This window comes from Labrus bergylta, chromosome 24 (genome assembly GCF_963930695.1).
Source record: "Labrus bergylta chromosome 24, fLabBer1.1, whole genome shotgun sequence".
Lineage (NCBI taxonomy): Eukaryota > Metazoa > Chordata > Actinopteri > Labriformes > Labridae > Labrus > Labrus bergylta.
Window position 1 is genome coordinate 4,266,778 of NC_089218.1, and position 17,840 is coordinate 4,284,617.

The 17,840-nt window shown below is 42.3% G+C and overlaps 2 protein-coding genes across 4 annotated transcripts; both read left to right on the top strand.

Annotated features, from left to right (window-relative positions):
• The first annotated feature begins 459 nt into the window (after nucleotides 1-459).
• On the top strand, nucleotides 460-3,588 carry LOC110001333 (nectin-4-like). The gene is made up of 6 exons (XM_020656819.3): nucleotides 460-606; nucleotides 1,085-1,423; nucleotides 1,503-1,802; nucleotides 1,877-2,003; nucleotides 2,232-2,306; nucleotides 2,390-3,588. Exons 1-6 carry the CDS (start codon nucleotides 552-554, stop codon nucleotides 2,523-2,525), a joined length of 1,032 nt encoding a protein of 343 aa, XP_020512475.1. The 5' UTR covers nucleotides 460-551; the 3' UTR covers nucleotides 2,526-3,588.
• Nucleotides 3,589-3,720: 132 nt separating this feature from the next.
• Nucleotides 3,721-16,385, top strand: LOC110001332 (OX-2 membrane glycoprotein). 3 transcript variants are annotated; one of them, XM_029281883.2, is made up of 7 exons: nucleotides 3,721-3,859; nucleotides 6,089-6,204; nucleotides 6,632-6,955; nucleotides 7,527-7,856; nucleotides 9,561-9,845; nucleotides 10,327-10,428; nucleotides 14,774-16,385. In XM_029281883.2, the coding sequence occupies exons 2-7, from the start codon at nucleotides 6,150-6,152 to the stop codon at nucleotides 14,776-14,778; spliced, it is 1,101 nt and encodes a 366-aa protein (XP_029137716.2). In that variant the 5' UTR covers nucleotides 3,721-3,859; nucleotides 6,089-6,149; the 3' UTR covers nucleotides 14,779-16,385. The 3 variants fall into 3 exon arrangements, with proteins under 3 accessions (XP_029137716.2, XP_029137715.2, XP_065808009.1); XM_029281882.2 differs by having other exon boundaries at nucleotides 3,724-3,859; nucleotides 6,023-6,204; XM_065951937.1 differs by lacking the exon at nucleotides 3,721-3,859 and adding an exon at nucleotides 3,910-5,957.
• The last annotated feature ends 1,455 nt before the right edge of the window (nucleotides 16,386-17,840 follow it).

The following is a 17,840-nucleotide window of genomic DNA, read 5'->3' on the forward strand; positions in this document are numbered from 1 at the left end:
ATTCTGCAGCTTCAATTTTTATTTATTTCTTTGATTCTTCAAACACAAAAATGAACTTACCATAGACCAGTAGTTTACTCTAATGTTGGTCATCTTCACTATCAAGAGAAATAACAAATCAGAATCCATGTATATTACATTCCTATTTCATTAATATTTTATTGTAGTGTATATAACTATATTTCTACTGCTATTTTGTGCTTAAGTGCAATTATGTCGACTCAATCGCCCTCTGGGATTAATGAAGTATTTCTGATTCTGATTCTGTGTCATGGTTATGTGTGATTGATTTACAACCTAAATGTATTTGTCCAGCATTTCCAAACCAGTAGCTCCATGTATGACCATAATACTTATTTTGTTTAAAAAAAAAAAAGGAAAAAAAAGAAGTGACCACATTGTCCTCTCTTTTTTATATCAACAGCAGTTGCACCTTGTGGCCACTAGAGGTCTCTGTTGATCCAGATTTTAACCAACACAAAGCGGCTTCATATCAGAGCTCGGTACTTTCATTACTTTCACTTTAGTTTAGTGGCGGTTGCAGGAAAGATATGGCGCAGCGTGCACTTATTCTCTCTTTATTTGTGCTGACAGTCTCTCAGAAAGGTAAGAAATGTTTAATGCTCAGGCTATAACTTTTAGTCTTTATGTATTTTTTGTTAATCTGAACGCAGCTGTTTCTGTTTTCTAAATTAATTTTAGTTAGGTATTTTGGCGCCACATTTCTGGCGGTTTATTTGAAACACTTTTGCATAGTTCCTGGTTTAACTCATATTCTGTTTGATATTTTGCAGAGAAAAACAAACCCTAATGAACCCGGCTTCATCAGTGTGTTTGTAGACTACCTCATATTGTAGTCTGTAACATAGCAACCAGAGTTTCTGTTGTGTCTGAAAATACTGAAACATGCAGCCTCACTCACACTAGATTAACTTTTATTGCTTTGAGATCACTTTTTGAATGATTTTGAGTTATAGAGGTAAAAACTTTGTTAAAAATCCATGTGTCTGTGCCTCTTTATTGTGAAAATTATTGATTAAAGGAATCAAGTTTTGAGTCAAACAATGTTTCTGTGTCTCTGCAGCTCCAGCAGCTCTGATACAAACTCAGCACACTGTGATGGCAGCAGTGGGAGAACAGGCCTGCTTAAACTGTCAGCTCATGAAATCTAAGGACGTTCATCAAGTCACCTGGCAGAAGATTCTACCTGATGGAGAGAGTAATGTGGCCACCTACAACAAATATTCCAAGAAACTGGTGAACCTTGGTTTTCAAGGTAAAGTGGAGTTAATTAATGCTGGACTGCAGAACAGCTCCATCCTGATCAGGAACGTGACGGAGGAGGATGAAGGCTGCTATCGCTGCATGTTTAACACCTACCCTGATGGAGCTCTCATTGCTACAACCTGCCTCAAACTCTACGGTCAGTACCTGCTTTAGTAATACAACACATTCATGTCATCCCTCGAGTTTCTTCTTTAACTTTCATCTTGTATTTTCAGAGCTGCATGGACCCGTTCTTCACGTCAGAGAATCAAACTTTTCTGAAGAGGCCGTTGTTTTCTGCTCAGCTACGGGTCGACCTGCTCCCACTGTCACATTAAACGCCCTGCATCAAAAACTCAACGTTTCTATAGACAGTTTCAAAAACACAAACGGTACGGTCACTGTTAACACCACATGTTTGCTGAGGCGTAGCTATGACAACAGCACACAGGTTGAATGTGAAGTTCAAGTGCCCTCCGTTCCTCTGAAGAAGGACTCTGTGATGATTCCTGCAGTCCAGCTGTCGTCTGAAGATGGTGAGAATCATTATTATAGATTATTATTTCTACACATGGTCAACGTTGTATTTATGAAGTTTTTTTTTTATCAGGTTCAAAGGTCGACACTGGATCTAATGACGCTGGTATTACTCTGGTCATCGCAGCAGTTGTGACAGTCTCTTTAGTGGTTCTTCTGTTCTGTCTTCTGTGCTTTCTGAGACGAAAACTACTGAACAGGTACAGATTTTTTATATAGAGGCTGCAATGTAAATGACCAAAAAAGAACTAATCCAATGATTGTAGAAAACGTTTTAGCTTTGACTTAAGTAACCTTCTCCTCTAGCACTGCTCTGTTGTTGTTGTTAATTATTACATTACACTGAAATCACCCCAAATCAGTTCTTCTTTGTGTGTTTGTGCTGATTTTAATGATCTTTTCTTTAAACAATATTTTTACAAATCCAGCCCAAAGTCTTGGTGTAAGAACAAGGAGGATCCTGAGGTGATCAAAACACCGCTACCTACTGAGAAACCTCTCATGTAAGATAATGACCACCTTCCTATCTTAACATCTTCAACGTTGATGAAGAAATTCACCAGAATGTTTTTTTTCCCCCTTAAAGGAACAGAACGCCTTTCATGCATCAACAGAACGAGCAGGAGGGCCTAAGGCAGCGGTCTTCTGTTAAAAAGATGATCAACTTCATAAAACAAGCTTCATCTCGGACACCACAGTGTAAAAAAAAGCTAACTCTTTAGTGATGCAGAAACACACAAGGTGACAAAGTGAACAAGAGTGACTTCAACATATCAGTCCAGATGTTGCAGCATGTTAGAGGACACACATCTGTGTCTGCTGATGAGTGTTAAGTCCAGCAGATTCTCTTTTGAATCCATATGATGCATTTGCTGCCTTTTTTATGCATCTCTTGTTCATACATTTTGATATATTTTTAAATACATTTGAATTATGCAGCTTCAATTTTCCTCATTTCATTCTAAGTCTTCATTTAAAACAAACCCAACAATGAACTTACCGTGGACCAATAGTATACTCTGATAATACATAATGAATGTTGGTTACCTTTCGGTTTTACCAGAAATAACAAACCAGAATTCATGTATGTGTCATGGTTGTGTGTGATAGGTCCACAAGAGATCATTTACAATAAAATGTATTTGTTCAGCATTTCCAAACCAGTGACCCCATGTATGACCATAATACTTATTTTGTCAGATAAAGTGACAAAGTGTCCACATTTTCCTCCTTTTCTAACCACAGGATGTATTAACTGCAGTGCTGTGAGTTCAGCTGCAGTTGCACAACATGTCCACTAGATGGGGTCTTTGTTATACTTTTTGTTTTTGAATACTGCCCGTATATAATAACCACTACTGTATTTTTCTTTGCTTACTCTTTAAACGAAACAAAGTATACACTAATAATGAATCATACATGTTTGTGAGCTTTAATGCCAGCAGAATTCATAATAATTCAAAATCATAGATCAGGCATGTCTTTTACAATATTTGTTTTCTAGACTGTACATATTAAACTTCACATGTAGTTTTGCATTTTTGTAGGTGTACTTTTTTAAAGTGTCTTTGAATTTTACAGGTCACATTTTTGTGAAATATTCTTAATTGAAGTCTCAAGTGTTGATCAGAGGTTTGAAAAGACCCTTTTAGGTGTGCTGCAGAAGTCTTCAGTTTGTGAATGGCTGTAAAACAAGTGTGATGGTTGCAGTTATGCAGGATGCAAAATGTAAATGTTGCTTTTTTGTAATGAACTGTTTTAAAGAATAAAAATGTTTTTAATCTACCTGTCAAACCTTTTCTTTCACTTTAATCTTGCAGGTTTTGTCGCTGCAGTTTCACCACATGGCCACTAGTGGTCACTGTGTCCTCACAATGGGAGACGAGTTGAGGCTGCTTGGAGGATGTGGTGGGCGTGAAACAGCAGAACTCACTTAAGGTTAAATGCATGAACTATGGCGAGCTGTGCACCAGTGTCGCTTCACCTGTAGCTCTGGAAGATTTAAAAAAAACACTGGGAGCTGACTTTTAAGTAGAGGACCTTTTTCTGTCAGGGGGTAAGTGTGGCGTCTTTGAGTTTTACAGAGTAACACGACGATTTTAAAATGTCTTAACTTCACATTGTAACAGTTGTGGAGTTTCTGAATGAGTGAAGGTAAGTCAACAAACTTCAATTCGCATTTTGTGAAACATTGAAGGACCTTTTATTTTGAGGATATCGACGTTTGAGTCGAAGAAAGGCATATTTTAGTCATTATTATCAAGACAAAAACTCATTGAAATCGTCTTTTACTGCTACTTGTTTAAACATTTAGTCAATGTCAGTATTCCTAACTAAAAAAAAACAAACGTTTTCACTTTACCTGTGGTGAAAATGTTTTAAACGTCGAAAAATATTGCACTTTTTAATGGTTTCTGTTGTAAAAAAAAATAAAATAAAAAAAAGAGAAGCTATACAACCTCCAAATTGGCTTAATATGTTTTAACGCCAATTGTCCTCCTTATGTTTGTTTGACATGTGTTTTTACTTTGTTTTCGCTTCACAGCACTTTATAAAATTTTATGATTTACACGTTAGAAACATGCAAATAAAAGTTTTGCACCCCAAGACATTGCCCTTGATATTTTGAAGAGGAATATTCCTGTATTTGAGGCTAAAGTGTTGTGTACTTAATCAAAATTGTGATTTGTATGTGTTAAACCTGCCAAGTGAATTATTTACACCCCTTAAATTGCTTTAAATATGTTGAAAACCAAGTTTCCCCTCCTTTTACAGCACTATTTTGATAGTATTTTTTCATTTCATTCGGTAATCATGTCCAAAGAAAGGTTTTCAAACCCCCAAAAGAGGGCAAACCTGTGGAACTTCCCTTTTTTCAATTACTTTTTGGGGGATATCATACACTTTGTGATATCTGTATCGCATGGTATCAATTTTCATGATTTCTAGGAGTTAAATCTGCCATGTGAAAGATTTACACGCTCCTACATTGGCTTACATATGTGAGCCTTTCTTTTCCTCCTGCTTTGAAATAACATGAAAGTGTGGCAGGTAATTAATTTAATCCATTTTCCTCCTTCGGCATCCTGTTTGAGAAATGTCAAATAACATCTGCCTTCCAACACTTAACCAGCAAAACGTTTTAACGCACATCTGGATGAAGGTTCCTCACCTGGTTTCAATCCCTCTCTGGTGGAACTTTTTGGAGATTTTAAGCGTGTCTCTAAAAGTAAATTCACCAGAATCTAGGCCGTTATGTGAGGAGTTTAAGATTTAAAGTCGTCAGTTTAAGATTTGTTTGTTGTCATGTGTAGTGGTAACATGATTTAAGTGCTGCCCAACAGGAGCAGGCTGAATGTTTGAAGCCAGATGAGTTGGCACTGTAAAAGAGCAAATAACACCCATAAACCTCTGAGGTCTGGACCTGGTCTGTCATGTGGTTTAGACTGGTTTCTCTCTCCCACAGAGTCCACTGAGCGTCACCTTTATCCACATTTAAAGAACACTTTGATTCCTGCTTTTTCTACCTATTTTTAAGCCACGTATTTGACAAATATTCGATTTCCAACATGATATCTTGTTCACACTCGACCAACAAATATGCCTTCACTCGGCAAACGCACACCCTGCTGCTTACCTGCCTCCAAACCCACCTTAATGACTAATACCTCATCACCTCTTTCATCATCATCCGACTACAATCATTTGTTTTTCGAAACCTCAGGGTTAGAGTTTTGTCTAGACTTTGAAGCGGCGTCTTGTGTTGCAGCCGTGTGAGTGGGAGTTTTCACGCTGTTCGTTAACTTTTAAAACCTCTATCGGACCCCCAGGTAACGCTCCTTAAACGAGAAAAACTGCTTCTGCTGACGCTGACACATTAGGTCACTGTGGCAACCGCGAGTAAAGAGATGCAAAAGAAAACTGACCCAAAGTGATGTTTTCAAATCAGTTCTTTTAAAGTTGTTTTTTCTGTTTTTTACTCCCCTGCTGAGAAAAGAGTGTCATCTTTGTAATGCTGTCACCGCTCATGTCATCCTCTGACCTCTCATTACAGCAGCGTGTGTGTGTGTGTGTGTGTGTGTGCGCGATGCAGCCGCAACAGTGCTGACCAACAACAGCTCGACAAGTCACAGCACCGGACGTCTGACAGCTCAGTGCGTCTGCATCACTCACAGCCTCTTCTTTCCTGCTCATCTAAAGTGTATTCTTTTTGTTCCAGTCTGCTGCAGTCACAAGCTGTTTGGAGGTTTGTGGTCGAGCGCTCTGACGGCGTTTGTGTTTGCAGCTGCAGCCTGGAGGTGATAGCGGGTCAGCGTGTGAGACTCTGAAGCCTGCCTGAGTGTGCCATGTGTGGACCTGCGCTGCCCCTGTGTCTGCTGCTCTTCATCGGAGGGACGCACGGTATGTTGTTGAATCGACTACTCTGAGATATCATTCAACTAAAACGACGATCGTACTTTTTGTCTCTACAGCAAAGAAAGTAATGTCAGAGTGGTTTCAAAGCTTTCACTCATCCTGACATGTAGGGCCGCTGTCAGACTCCAGAACTACAACGCTGGGCACTATTTTTCTGCAAGAAAGAGAACTTTAACTTTTGATATTTTTCAGTATATTTCGCACTTTTAACTCTTACATTGAAGAAGGTTTTAAAATAAAAGAGCTGACCGGTGTTTGATATCTGTATCCAGGGAAAATGATGTCACTACTATTTCTATTACTGTTTCAGAAAGTGATGCTACCACTGAAGTGTGTTTCTCAGTTTCAGCACCTGTAATATCACATATAGGGATAAAGAAATCGAATATCTTTGTTTGTTTTTTTCACTCAGGTAAAGTCACAGCTCCTGCCAATCTAAAAGCAGAGGTCGGCCGTCCCCTCCTGCTCACCTGTAACATCACAACGACGTCCAGAGACACCGTCCATCAGGTCCGCTGGCTCAACAAGCAGGACGAGGTCCTACTGGCTTACGAGCAAAGCACGCCGCTACGGATCAGCCATCAGGACCCAAACGTGCAGCTCACCACCTCGAACAAAGACGCCTCCTACATCACCATCAAGAGGGTGCGGCCTGATGACGAGGGCTGCTACCGCTGCGTCTTTGACGTTTTCCCCTCAGGCCATCAGGAAGCGCGGACGTGTGTCAGCGTCACGGGTTAGTGTGTAATTAGGTTTTTCTTGGACATTTCATTCAGATGGCGGTTGTTCTGTTAATTACATGGAAAAAAAATGACATGCAAAGCATCATTCAACAGTTACGGTGGAAATCAGTTTTAGACTCTGCAAACAAATGTTTTCATGATTTAGATCACAAAGAGTCCTTTAACATTAGTTCCACAATGAAGCATGAGTTTTAGTTTTTTTTTTTAATCCAAACTCTGTGTGTGCTTAGGTAACAGGTTCTTAGATTCTTTTTTCCACAAGTACAAAGTCTCAGCGCAGCCCGTCCTCATGAGGGTCACAGAGCTGCTTGTTTTTCTCACTAGAACTCTTAAAACAGGAAGAAGTAGGCAAAGGTCTGAGCTCCAAAACCAGCAGGGGAGTTATCCCGCCCGGCTGCCGAGCCTCAGCACTTCCTATTGTACTTTTTTTTAATTGGCACAACCTTGTTTATGACTCCCAGACTCCTCTCGTTGCTATGTCACCTGCACACAAACAAAAGCAAACACGACTCCTCCAACAGCACAATCACAGATTTCGGCGTGTTTTCATGTTTCCTGTCGCAGGTCAAGTGCGCCAGGAGGGCAACAAGACGGCTGTGAGCGGGAAGTCCACCACCCTCTCCTGCTGGTACAGCCTCCCCGAGAGGGTGCAACAGGTGCTGTGGAGGAAGACGGCCGAGCAGGGCGACACCACGACAGTCGCCTCCCACGCCAGACACGGCCACCACAGCGTGGCCGAGCAGTTTGAGGGTCGGGTCGACTTGAGCCAAACTCTGGGCGACACCCAGCTGACCGTCCAGCAGGTGAGGACGGAGGACGAGGCGTGCTACACCTGCGAGTTCCACACGTATCCGGATGGCACCAAGAGCGCCACCACCTGTCTCTCAGTTTACGGTCAGTACCATCTTACTTCCTTTTTTTTAATTCGATATAATTATACAGCCAAAAGCAAGCCAGGTGTTTGGTGTTAGAGTAGTTCAGGATTCATTTGGGATCTTGTGTTTAATCACATGAAGTGATGTAAAGGACACTTTTATTAGGTTGTTTTAGTCTTTTTATTGGTCAAGCAACACTCCTACGCCTCCAATAACGCTGCTCCAAAGCATCTGTGGTCGTCGCTGTCTGGTAAACACCCTGCCTATCTGTTTAACCCGCCACGCCTCCAGCTTAATTATCTGTTTTGATTAAAAAGTCAAAGCCACAGAAGACATCATAAATGAAACTAAATTAAATGGAAATGTAATAAAGTACATCAAATTAACAATGACTTTAAATTTAGCCTTGTCGTGCCGGCCGTTAAATATGAATGATGATGTTGGAAGCAGATATTTTGTCTTACCACAGATGTTATTTCCAGTCTTTGTTTTCAGCAGATCAGATAAAGCAAAGCTGGAAAGCCTGCCTCTCCGTTTTGTCATTTCTGGGTTTAAAAAAAAAAAAAATTCTACCAGGGTGATGAATAGATGCCTGATTTGGGACGCTCTCTGAGCCGTTGTGTTCACCAAACAGGTGGAATCTAAACTTAAATACCTGTTGTTTCATGTTCTAATGGTCATCTATATAGAGAATGCAGACCACTACAGCACAAAAAAGCATTTCTAAAAATTGTTCTTTCTACTGGACCTCAAGGGGACCATGTGCTTTCACACTGTATAACATTGGAGACATACAGTATTGTAGCCTGAGAGGAAATGTGTAAGAGTGTGTGTGTGTGTGTGCATCCCATAGCAGGAAAGGGAAGTGTGGCGTATAAACAGACCACAGGCGACCCTGAAGTGAGAGTTATTCTGGTCATTAGACTTCTGTTCTGACCCGCTTTGGTGACGGTGCTACATGTCCCCTGACAGCACTTAACCCCGGCTTTTTATTTTCCTCTGCAGAGGTGTTAACCACAAAGTCAAGAGTGCACGTTCCAGGACTGTGAGCGGCTGTGTGTGTGTGTGTGTGTGTGTGTGTTTTTGGAGTGATAATTTGAGCAGAGGGAGCGGGGGGAGGGGGTCTCAGAGGGGAGAGTGGTGATTAATTCGGGATGAAGCCCAGGGGATGAGTGGCTCACTGTTTCCCCCAGACACAAGGCCCTCAGTGTGTGTGTTTGTGTGTGTGTGGCCTCCTTGCACCGCTTTGTCCAATCTGACGGGAGCAGAGACTCAGACGCACAAACGCGCAGAGTCACTAAAAGCCGCTTCGCTTCTGTGTTTCTGGCGGCCTGTCGGAGGACAACTTGTGTCATTGTTGTGCGCTGAGCAGAGATTGACATGCGATGTCTCTCCGTCTCCATTATGAAGGCACAGGAACAGATCTCTGCTTTCTGTTTGCTGGCGTCGACAGGCTCAGATGAAATACAAAACACACATTAACCAGAAGATCAAACAATAAATGAGGAAAGGAAGAGAAGCAGAACAGCACAAAGATTGCTGCTCCTTTTTAGTGAGAGTGAAATGTAGGGATCCTCCCTTAAAGTTGATCTTAAAGTTTTACACCTTTTTTGTTTTCAGCTGACGAAGTTTGTTACCGCCCCAGTAACACTTGTCAAACCTTTTAAAGTAAAATAGAAACTTTACAAGAGACTCTCAATAACAACTTTCTTTCTTTCTCCAGTTTTACCCAAACCAGAGGTGAGCCATGTCGCCTCGTCCTCGGGATTCACTGAAGCAAACTGCACGGCTCAATCCCGGCCAGCAGCAGACATCACGTGGGACGTCGGCGGGGAAAACAAAACCCTCGGACCGCCCGTCTCCTCTTCCTACGACCAGGGCGACGGCACGACGATAGTGACCAGCACGCTGTTGTTCCAGTCAGGACTGCTCAGTGAACACTCCATCAAGTGCATCGTGCACCACCCGGGTCTGGAGAAACCCCTGACAGCTTTTGTGAACACAAACAGTGAGGAACTTGTTTTTAAATTAATTTTTTTTAGGTAGTCTCAGTGACGTCACCTTTTGGTTTCTGAAGCAGAGTTGTGATTGATGGTGGTCGCCATATTGGAAATGCTGTCTCAAGCTTATGAGTTACAGAAACAGAAGTATCAGGCAAGCTCTGAATCTTCCTTCCCTAACTGGTCCAAAAGAGTTTTAAAAAAAAAACATCTCATCTTTGGGTGCTCGGGAGCTATAAAAAGAAAGCTTTTGTTTCCCACATGTGAGCATCTTCTGCTATTTTAGTCTGGGGTAACTACGGCTACTCAGAAGGGGTCCTGAATCCTGAAATGTCACCGCATATGAGAAGGCTTAAAACAGTCTTTATTCTATTCCCACTGCACCTCAAGTGCGTTCTCCAGATGTTAGACGTATGTGACAGGTAGTAATTTGACAGCATATAAAGTGCTGTAGGAGTAAATGTCTGTGTGTTTTTTTTTCTTCTGCAGTGGGTTCAGCTATGGTCATCCTCCTCTCGGTGTGCGGTGTCGCTGCCATCCTCCTCCTCTGTCTGTGTGTGTGTCTCTGCAAGTGCTTCATCTGCACTGACGGTGAGTCCAAACTCTGCAGCCCCACATCCCACAGAAGCCCCAAATACACTCTTTAACTCAGATTTAGTGACTTTGCAGAATGTAATAGCTGTTTTTGTCCACGCTCGTTGAGGTGTCATCTAATTAAATCCACCCTTAAACAGGTGAAATAACAGTGTGTGCAGCAGCTGAAGGTCATGCTTTTGCTCTTGTGGGTTTTCAAAGGAATTGCAGGGTTGGAAAAGCGAATTAGAGCAGTCATCAAAAATACGAGTGAGTAGTTCTGTTGTGTGATTGCTTGAGTGTGGATTTCCGTTTGCCCCTCTTGAGTCCTGCGGAAGCTCAGGAAAACATGCAGCAGGAATGTGAAAAGGAAGAAGTTTGTGCAGTAATGTCGACACAAACGGATTCAGAGTTAAAAAAAAAAAAAGAAGTCTTGAGGTTTTTCTGAGCTGTTCTGAAGAACGACTGCGTAGCTTTATGAACAGGCTAAACTTTCACTCTTTACTTCAGGATCTTGCTCCTGCCAAGTGAGTGGACTTGTCACCGACACGATCGTTCTGAATTGTTCACACATGAGCAGTGACGCGCTCATCTCGGAGCACTTGAGGAAAGACGATTATGAATTCACTTTTTAATTATTTATTTAAAGCTGCTGTAAGGCAGAAAGAAACTAATGTGACTGGTTGAATGTGACAGATGTTGTTTAAAGTTACCAAACCTGCAGAGAAATGTATCCCAACTCTGCCATTCTCCCTTAACTTCACGGAGCGTTTTAGCGCCTTTCAGCTGGTTGTTTTGGTTTTCAGGCCAACCACTCATCCACCGCTGCATTGAGTGAATAAAAAAAAATCAGTATGCTACCTTTAAAAACACAAATTCAGCTACTTCTATCAAACATTTTTTAGCTTTTAGCAACTAAAAATGTGGTGAGGTTTATACCTGTTGGTGGATGGAGACCAAAAACAGAGATCCATCCAGTTGAAGTAACTCTGAATGTGGAAGAAGGAATGCATGCTGGTAAAGTGACAGTGAAAAACAGAGCGTCATCAAACCAAGGAGCGCCTCACCAATTTCCCTGAAAGCGCTCTAAAGGTCAGCTCTCAAGCCTCACAGCTACTTTCCACACAGAGGTGTCGGAGAGGATGCCCAATCATGTGTCATCGACACTCCCTTGACTCCCTGTTAACACGTTCCCCAAAATCCTCGCAGGTTGTCGCGGAAACGGTGCGTTGCTAGCGCAATGTGACATGTGAACCGCTGCCCATTTCCTCTTTATCGTAAATTTCCTTGCCAACAAGGAGAGGCGGGAAGAAAACCAAAGTCATCGCAGCGATGACAGAAGCCTTGGCTGACGTCGGCGCTGCTGCTGGCCAAACAAAAGTCTTGGAGGAAGGAAAAACAAACGTGGGAGCTGATGTCTCAGGGTCACGGCGGTCCCAGGACTCCTTTTGGATTTGGCAACGTACAATTTGACTGACCAAAATCAGGAGGAGGAATCCCAATGAATATAATACATATTTTCCCAACAATAGAGCCTGGGAACACTTCAAAAAGTGTGCAGATTCTGGGAGCTCAGCGTTACTCAGTGAGTCCAGAACTTTGGCAACATTTGGAAATAGTGAGAAGGGACAGGCAGAAACCCTGAGCAGAACCAGACTTGTGTTGGGCAGAGAAAGTGGGAAAGAGGGAGATACATGAACATTTAAAATCTCTCTGCAGTATTGTCTTCAAACATGAGATGATTTTTTTTTTCTGCATCCTCCTACTGCATGTTGCCAAAAGAGCTCAACAGTGTAAAACACTTACAAACCTAATGAACTGCATACTAATCAACCAAAGTGGATCCTTATCGTTTTAGCAATTTTTATTTATCAACTAAATCATGAATCATTTTTGACCTGGCGCGAGGGGAAACGCTCCCTCCCACAGACCTGAATCAGAAGTTTCCTTTTTCCACCTCGTCTTTATTTTTCTACACGATAAGAAAGCAGAGGCAGGACACGCCCCATTTCCTCATGTCTCGAGGATGGGGAAACACTGACACATCGACTAAATCTTTCAGTCTTTGTCCCCTTATCATTTCAAGTTCCAAAAACTAACATGATTTAAGAGTCTTTGTGTTGATCTAACGTCCCTAAAGCATCGCACAGGCGACGGAAAGCCTAGACTCGCTTAAAAAACTGCAATTGTGTGTGATTGATAGTGTTGTGTTGCATCTTGCTCAAGTATCTGTGGCCAGAGCTCGGCGTGGGACATCTTGGAATAGATGGCAGCTGGGTCGCAGCAAAAATAGATTTTCGACAGCAACAAAAGCTCCTGTTTGCTCCACACTTTCCACATTGCTGGCGAGTCTTCCCTGGTTTTCCAACTTCTGGAATCCTGAGCTGAATAACAAGTGGTTGTGCTGATTGTCTTGAGGTAGCAGCCAGAAGAAAAGACCTCCTCTTTTCTGTGTTTAATCCCTCGGCTGGTGGCAGACATAACGAGGGGGGCCTGGAGGAGGAGCGAGCAGTGACAAGAAGGACAAAAGGCTGAAGTTGAAACTCGGCTCAGTTTATAACAACAACCCCCCCCCCCCACTCTTAGACGCTACTGTACAGACACACACATACTGTAGATTCCAGTCGCTGCATGGCCTGAGATTTGGCAGGGACATAGGCTTTTACTGTGATGTGATTCAGATTGCTGTCCAAGGGAAGAAGCAGCTGTGATGCAGAGTGTCTCAAGTCCTTAATGGGAGCGTTTGTCACATCTGATTCAAGCTCTGTCACAACCAGCAGCAGGAAGAAATCTGTGACAATAATGCTAATTCTGTTTTTGTGCATGAAGGTAAGCACTATCATCTTAGTCTGCTTAAGCCCCGCCCACTTCAAACTGTCGAGAAGAGTAGAAGAATTGCTGTTCTAAATCTGGCAGATTGATTTGTGTGCTCGCAGCAGGAAGTGATGTCCCAAACCAAAGACTTCCAGCTGAACATTTTAAAACCAAGACAAATGCGGTCAAACCAAAACTGAGACGTTCTTTAAAGTCGTGCTCTGCTCCACAGAAGCCCGCTGTGAATGGCCCGAAAAGGTTGTGATGTCTGCGGCTTGAGTTGAACCGCGAGCAGACCACAAAGCCTTTTTGTGGCTCTTTTCTGAATCAGTGGGCGTAATTCAGCTTCAATCAATCACGGCTGGGAAGTTGGACCGAGGCCTGAGGTTCTTCCAGTAAAACGCCGCTGGTCTATTTGGGTCCTCGTTTCCATGATTTCTTTGGTGTGGCCTGCTGGCGATGTACAGATTTATAGGGGTTTGGTGGTGGCTCAGCTACAAGACGGGGAATTAACAACTCACAAGGGCCTTGAAAGTAAAAGTTTCTAGTGGCACCTTTTTGTATCTGAAACTTCACAGGAAGTGCAGGGGAAGGACCACATCCGGTCTGGCACGCCAACACGTTCTGGACTTGAATCATGAGGGAGTCACCCTGATTATTCCTTTTGAGATTAGAAGACATCGATGATATCTTTAAAGAGAACTAAACCCTGCAGATGATATGAGGGAAGTGACACCTGCTGCTAGACAGAAAGCAAGACATTGGTTAGAGACAAACTTCACTTTGTTGTTCTTGGAGAAAACGTCCAACTCAAACATTTTTAAACATTGCAACTATTTGAACGTCTCACATGCTCAGCTTTTAACACAACTGATCCACTTCTTACATACAGTCAAATAACTGAACCTTAAAATGACTCTCATCAAGAGCCATTATTATTCATTAGAAACGTATTTTTGGTCTTTGCAGTGTTGATTGTTTTATAGTTACACCTCCTCTAATTGGCTAATCTGAGCGACGTTGTGTTTGTGCGTTCAGCTTGAACACTGTACCGTTTAGTGAGTCTCTGAATCGCTCACATTGCTGCCACATGTACTCTGAGGTGTGGCAGACACTTTATTATGACTGTGGAATTCCTGAAATGTTTTAGTATTTTGTGGTCGAGGTCTTTGGGGTTAGAGAGTGTGTTTTTAGGGACCTACTCTGGGTGTTTTTGTATTCTTTTGGGGGATTTATAACATGTAAAATACGACCCCTGCCTCTGACGCTTTGACATTTGCTGTGGAAATACTCATTCATCGCCGTTCCTGCTGACACAATGTGTTGTATAGGGAGTTAACATAATTTGAGTGTTGCTCTTTACCTTCAATTGTTAAATAATGAATCCATTAAGGAAACGTTACCACGTCAGGAAAAGTGTGTCCCAGCCTGACAGGACATGCGGGCCGCTGAAGACGGATTTGTTTCTTGCAAAATGTGGGAAAAAGTGGACGTTTTCTTTGGCAGACCTGACCAGAAACACTTTTATCTCTCTTTCTTTGCTGTGCAGACTGATTTGGAGTCCGGCGTCCCTTCTGCTTTGATGAAAGGACCAGCCGCGCTCGGAGCCTGACCTCGCTGCTCAGCACCGTGCCGTCCAGCTCAGCGTGCAGCGGAAGCTAACAGAGCTTTCACAGAGCCGAGCCGACACGGCCGGGTTCTGCTTCCAAGAACTGTGACGGCACTGCGTGTACATACACAGACTCCTCCTGTCATTTAACACTGAGTGAACAGAACTACAGCTAGAATCTTTAATTCTGCACATTAGTTTTCTTTTATTATTGATATCTATGAATATGTTATTATTTACCATATTCACATGGCGGCCTTTTTTATGTTCTTTCCCTCACTGGCCTCAAGCTGAGATCGTGAGGTAAACAGATGTTGGTGTAATCCCTGGATGCGTCTGCAGAGGGCGCTAGTTTAAGAACTATACGAGACGCCTTCAATCCTCTTACATAAGCTCACTTCTCCCAGCACTGGAGAGGAGTTTTTTGAGCTTCAAATCGTGTAAAGCTGCTCTATAGGTCAGACTGACCAATTGGAAAATTAGGATATTTGTGAAGAAATGGCCGCCATGTGAATAAAGAAAATACTGGTTAAGTGACTTTCCTGCACTGAGTGTGTGTGAGTGTGTGTGTGTGTGTGTGTTCAAGGCAAGGTCTAAATTATATTTAATGTAGGCTGATTTATCTATCGTGGGTCATTTTTTTTTTTAGTTTGAAGGTTTCTGACTGTGCCGGGTAGCATTTTAGGAAATAAACCTTTTTATATGACATTAACACATATAGTTGAAATTTAAATAAAGTCATAGATGTAATAGTTTAAAAAAAAAAACAACAACCCTAACTCAAATTTAGTTAGACTTGATCAGATCAGATTTAGTATGAACATTTAGCTCAATCCTGATTGGTCCAGTGACATATCTGACGTCACGCGTGCAGATTAGCTAGAACTAAAACTTGAGAGACAGCGACGGTTGTGGTCGTGTGTGTTCCCATGTGAAGAGGTGAGGAGACGTAGGACTCAGGCCTTTAAGGTCACATCAGCTGACCGTTGCTGTGGCGACCGATACGGCCGCCGCAGAGAGTTACGTCACCTAAAAACCCTCTTTTTGTGGTTTTAAAAAGCAGATGATTACAGGGGTGCACAGTACGTCCAAGTTACAGTAAATGTAAAAAAAAAAAAAAAAGGGGAGGAGGCTCAAATCTGACTTTTTGTGAAGCAGCCCTGTTTGACTCAGACTGAAAGAATGAAAGGTTTGTTATTTATAGCTGCTGTGTGGAAGGGTGGTCAACCTGTAACCTCTGTTACGGGTGGTCAACGCCGCCCAAACCGCCCAAAGAAGGATGTGTGTGTGTGTGTGTGGAAACCTGGAGCGTGTCCATACGTGTGGCTGCTTTTGTTGCCATTGTTGTTGTACAGTATTTCTAAATCAAGCTGAAGGGGACACCAGTGTTACAATTGAGCTTTTCTTTTTAATATATTGATCAAGGCCTGTGGGCTTTTTGTACAGAAAACACTCTTAGATAATCTGTTATTCTATTAACAATTATCTGTATATGAAGACTTCTACAAGGCTGAAATGTGATTAAATGCCTTCATTAAAGTTCTAAATTGTCTTTTTGCTCTTTTTATTTCTCCTCCAGTCTCACTGATACTTCCTTAAGGTCAACAGTGTTGCAGCGTTTTGTCATTTTTAGCAGTTAAATATTAGATTGATGTGATGATGCTGATAAAACCCGAGACCTACTTCCTGTTCTCACTCATATTCCTCTTGTCGTGGTTTTGAACGCTTTCTTCTAAAATCATGCATCGACGTTGTAAGCGAACCTTTTCTCTGGCTTGTACTCTTCTGACATGGCTGGTTTGTGATTTCTGAGGAGTGTGGGGGCGGTGCAAAAAACCTCAACAGAAAGTTGCGCAATCGGAAACTCATTTCCTCCACAGACCACTGAGGCGAGTTTTAAAGTCTCACCCTCAGACCCTCGGAGCGGCATCATGTGATCTACGTCAGGGCCAAATACACACAACAACACTGTAGCCCCCGCTACCACAGAATCAGATATGATGGCTTTCTGTGGCATTGTGTGACAAGCTGCTGTGGCTCCAGCAGAGAGGCTAAAGGAGAGCCAGATCTAATCTGATATTTTGCTAATGCACTTATTGCCCTGGGCCCTCTACGGATCTCGAGCCCCCTGGGCAACTGCCCGGTTGCCCTGATGGTAAACCCGGCCTTCATCTGTGTGCCTTTCTTTATAAATGTGAGCTGTGATGAAGTTCACAATTTAAGTTGAACATTAAAAACACGAGGAAGCATCAAACTAAGAGCAAGAAGACAAAACAGAAGTTTCATCCAACTTAGAAAGTCATGGTTTCTGCCAAAATGTCTCACTTTTTGTTCCAGATTTGTGTTTGTGACTACTTCTTGATTCGTTTTATTACAAGCAGAAATGTCTGAGGTACCATTTTAAAGTATTTCAGAGGGAATAAGAGCTGTACGTTGCAGAGATTCATCTAAAACCAGGTCGAGTGTCACGACCTTCAAATTGCTGATCTGCGTTTCTGCCCGCCTGGTCAAAGTTCGTTGGGTGTACCTCTAATGAAATGTGCAGCGACCTGATTATTTGTCTGATAAATGCTTCTGTTTTCTTAACATTTAATCAAACTGAATTCAAACAGTTTTTGGACTTGAACTCTACTCTCTGAATACCAAAACACTTCTGCTCACATTTATCATCTTAATAAATTACGTTTTTCCTCCTTCAGTTTCCACACACCTCACAAAGACAGGAAGGGGCAAGTGGTTCCTGTGTCACCAAGAGGCATTGATCTGTGACGGATTTATTTTTTTATGATCAACCACCCCTGGTGTGTTTAAAACAAATAATCGGACTGAATAAAAACATGGAGGCTTATCAGGAGGAAACTGCTTACTGAGAGGACTAAGAATAAACATTAAACGAATTAGCTTGTTATTGTTCCGTCCCTCTGTGGCTTTTAAAGTTTATGGAGCCTCTCTGAAAGGAAACAATAATCTGATTCGCCTTCCTTAATTCAGTTTTCAGGGGGGTTAA